At 37.6% G+C, this 3,567-nt stretch overlaps 1 protein-coding gene across 1 annotated transcript; it reads right to left on the bottom strand.

The window, feature by feature from the left end:
- Positions 1-886: 886 nt before the first annotated feature.
- On the bottom strand, positions 887-2,413 carry LOC130443314 (uncharacterized). Its single transcript, XM_056777880.1, has one exon. The coding sequence runs from the start codon at positions 2,411-2,413 to the stop codon at positions 887-889; it is 1,527 nt and encodes a 508-aa protein (XP_056633858.1).
- Between the last annotated feature and the right edge of the window lie 1,154 nt (positions 2,414-3,567).

Below are 3,567 nucleotides of genomic sequence, written 5' to 3'. Positions count from 1 at the left end.
TGTTAGTATTTTGAATTACGTTAGTGATTTCTTTCAGTGTGAAATTATCAAACTGCATCGGGGCAATATTTTATCGCATCTCTTCGGCTGCTTTCCAGTCGGCATTTCTCTTGTGGATTTTGGGAGTTGACCACAATGAGGAGCAATACTTTTCCAATGTCGGTTTCGATGGTATAGGTTGATTGGTGTTTTATGGGGAGCAGCTACAAGTTTCCTGTAAAATACTTTTTGGTTGCTATGAAAAGTATTATTCTGTAGCTTCTTCTCTGTACACTTAATGTATCTTGATAAACGTTTCGACTTCGCTTTAAAGAAGAAGCGAATAACCCTTAGTAGGGTCTGAACTGTTATATCAAATCGGCTATAGAATAATAGAGAAACACTAGAAAAGAAGGTGTATAAGAAAAAAATAAGACAGTTAATAAAAAATCTACAGGGGCTCAGGCAAGCAAAGATACTGGAAAACTATGTATGTATTATGCTAAATGCAAAAGGATATTATTCATTTTGTAGGTTTTTTTTTAAAATTAACGTGCTCGGCTACTATGGCCACTTGCACGGGAGCGGTTATCATACATTAAATATGAAATGGTTCATTGATACAAGTATACAATATGAATACACAGTAACACAATTGTTCTATAGTTGGTGGTACAGCTGTACATCTTTGAGAAACTGAAGTAGAGGGGTAATTTGTTCCGAGTTGTTAAGGACTTCATTGTAGTTCTGGCTAAGCCGAAACTGTTGTCTTCCGACGGTATATTTGCGACACTCGGTCAAAATATGCTTCATGGTTAGGTACGAGTTGCAGCTGGAGCAAAATGGTCTGGCAGTAGTAGTCATAAGATATCCATGAGTAAGTCTTGAATGGCCAATTCTTACTCTTCTAATCTTGCCTTGAGAGACCAGCGAAGATATTAGGTTGGTTACCAATTGAACGCTGTATTTGACGTAGGGATGTGTTAATAGTGTCCCAATGCTGCTGCCATGTAACTCTGGATTTTCTTTTGAACTGTGATTTTAAATCCTTTCCAATAATTACATTGTCGGTGACGGTATATGTAGCTGCAATTTTTGCCTGTTTGTCTGCTAGTTCGTCGCCTTCGATGCCAATGTGGGAAGGTATCCAAATTAAAGTAACTGCTATTCCTTGGGATGAGATAAGCTGGTAGGAGTCATGTATTGATTGGACAATAGGATGTTCGGTAAATATATTTTGGATGGATAAAATAGAGGCAAGTGAGTCTGTACATATGGCGACGAGCTTATAAGGTGGAGAGATTGAATTGATGGCCTGTAGAATGCTGAATAGTTCACCTGTGTGAACGTTACAGGTTGATGGGATAAGGGAAGATTTTATTGCAATATGTGACGTTGTAACAGAGCAGCCTACTCCTATTTCATTTTTGGATGCATCTGTGTATAACACTAAATCATAGTGGTTATTCATTATTATGTCATTAAAATCATTTATAATTAATTGTTTGGGTGTTGCATGCTTATTGTATCTCATAAGGGATGTGTTGAATTTAGGAATGTTGATAGTCCATGGGGGAGTAGAGGGGATAGGAAGGGGGCTAGTTTGTTTGAGGTTGACGCCGTCAAGCAGCTGGGATAAAATTAAAGGGATAGGTTTTAATAATGGCAAGGCTGAGGAGTTGTGTAACGTGTTAGAATTTGATGTGAAAAGCGAGTAGACAGGATTGAGGGGGTTGGCCGATACGGAGGCTGCGTAAGAAAGCAGAATTTGCTGCCGTCTGATCCAATGAGGGGGCTCATTAGCTTCGCAGTAAATGCTTTCTGCAGGACTAGATCGAAAAGCACCTAAACAGAGGCGTAAAGTGGTATTATGCACCGAGTTCAGGAGATCGAGATCAGATTTTGTGGCCGAGATATATATGTGACAGCCATAATCTAATTTCGAGCGAATGATGGCCCTATAAATTTTGATAAGGGAGTTTTCGTCTGCTCCCCAGTGGTAATGCGAAAGGATTTTAATAAGGTTTAATCTTTTGCCGCATTCGCCTTTGATTTCTCGAATATGTTGTTTCCAGGTGAGCCGAGAGTCGAATGTTAGACCAAGTATTTTACAGTGATCAACAACAGGAAGGCGGTCATTGTTAATGAGGATAGTAGGAGATAATGTAGATGGTCGTCTACTAAATTTAATAATTCTGGATTTTGTTTGTGAAAAAGTTAATCCTAAACGAGTTATATTTTTACTTAGGGTGTTTACTGCTGACTGAATTAGATTAGTTGTAGTAGGAGTAGACGTGCCAGGACAGTAAATAAACAAGTCGTCTGCATATAAAGCATACTTGATGGGAGGCAGGAGATCAAAGCAAATATCGTTTATTGCTAGATTGAATAAAGTGGGGCTTATAACCGATCCAGGTTGACGAGAAAATTCCATTAGCAAAGACTTTGAATGTCCTTGAAGTTAAGAAATTCCGAATAAAATGAAATATATGTCCGGAGATATTTAGTGAAGTTAGTTTATTTAGAATTGACTGTCTACTGACAGAATAAAAAGCACCGTCGATATCAAATATAGCTGCAATGACCTCTTGTTTTTTATTAAGGGCAACAGAAATATGGGATTGGAGAAGAACCAGATTGTCTTGGGTCGATCTATGTTTTCGGAATCCCGACTGTTCTTTTGAGAATAAATTATGTTTATCGAGAAACCATAGAAGCCGCTTATTAACCATCTTTTCTAATAATTTGCACATGGTACAGGTAAGTGATATGGGCCGGAAAGAGTTCGGGGAGGTAACATTTTGTTCAGGCTTTTTAATATGAATTATCGTAGAAGTACGCCATTGGCTAGGGAATTGATTGGTGATCCATATAAAATTGTAAATTTCTAGAAGCTTGCGTAAACCTGTATTGGAGAGTTTTTTAAGAAATATGTACGGGATGTCATCGGGACCGGAGGCAGTATTTTTGCAGCTACTGAGGGCTGAGGTAAGCTCTAAGAAGGAGAATGCGCAGTTAAGAGAGGTGATATCTTGCGTTATAGTCGTAGAGTATGGGTAGGTAGTTTTGTCTATAGAGGGTGGTGTGAAGTTAACTTTACATTTAAATTTTGATTCAAAGGTTTTGGCCAGAATGTTGCTGATTTCTTCATTTTCACTCACTATTTTATTGTTATATAAGAGAGTCGGAATTTTTAAATTGGAATTGTTACCTTGAATTTGTCTTATTTTATTCCAAAGTTGGGTGGGACTTGTATTGACATTTATGGAAGACACATAGTTTCTCCAGGAACATTTTTTACTTTGATTTATAATATATCTAGCCTTGGCTCTGGTTCTCTTCAGATTGATAAGGTTCTCTTGTGTTTTATGACTACGATAAAAATTAAGTGCTATTTTTTGTTGTTTTATAGCACTTTCACAGCTGGAGTTCCACCAAGGGACAGTTTTTTGTTTAGGACAGATATTATTTTTACCAATGTGCTGATGAGCAGCTGAAAGTATAGCATCTGTAATCCTCAGTATGTTATTGTTTATATCATCTGTGAGAGATAATTCCGATAGGTTGGACTTCGTTTGAGACGTATAA

The sequence above is a fragment of the Diorhabda sublineata genome, chromosome 4, assembly GCF_026230105.1.
Source record: "Diorhabda sublineata isolate icDioSubl1.1 chromosome 4, icDioSubl1.1, whole genome shotgun sequence".
In the NCBI taxonomy this organism is placed as follows: Eukaryota; Metazoa; Arthropoda; class Insecta; order Coleoptera; family Chrysomelidae; genus Diorhabda; species Diorhabda sublineata.
Note: the sequence above shows the minus strand (reverse complement) of the source record. Positions and strands in the feature narration are given on the sequence as shown.

What these genes read in the sequence shown, in the direction of transcription:
- LOC130443314 (XM_056777880.1), bottom strand. Translation starts at nt 2,413, where the DNA reads ATGGAATTTTCTCGTCAACCTGGATCGGTTATAAGCCCCACTTTATTC.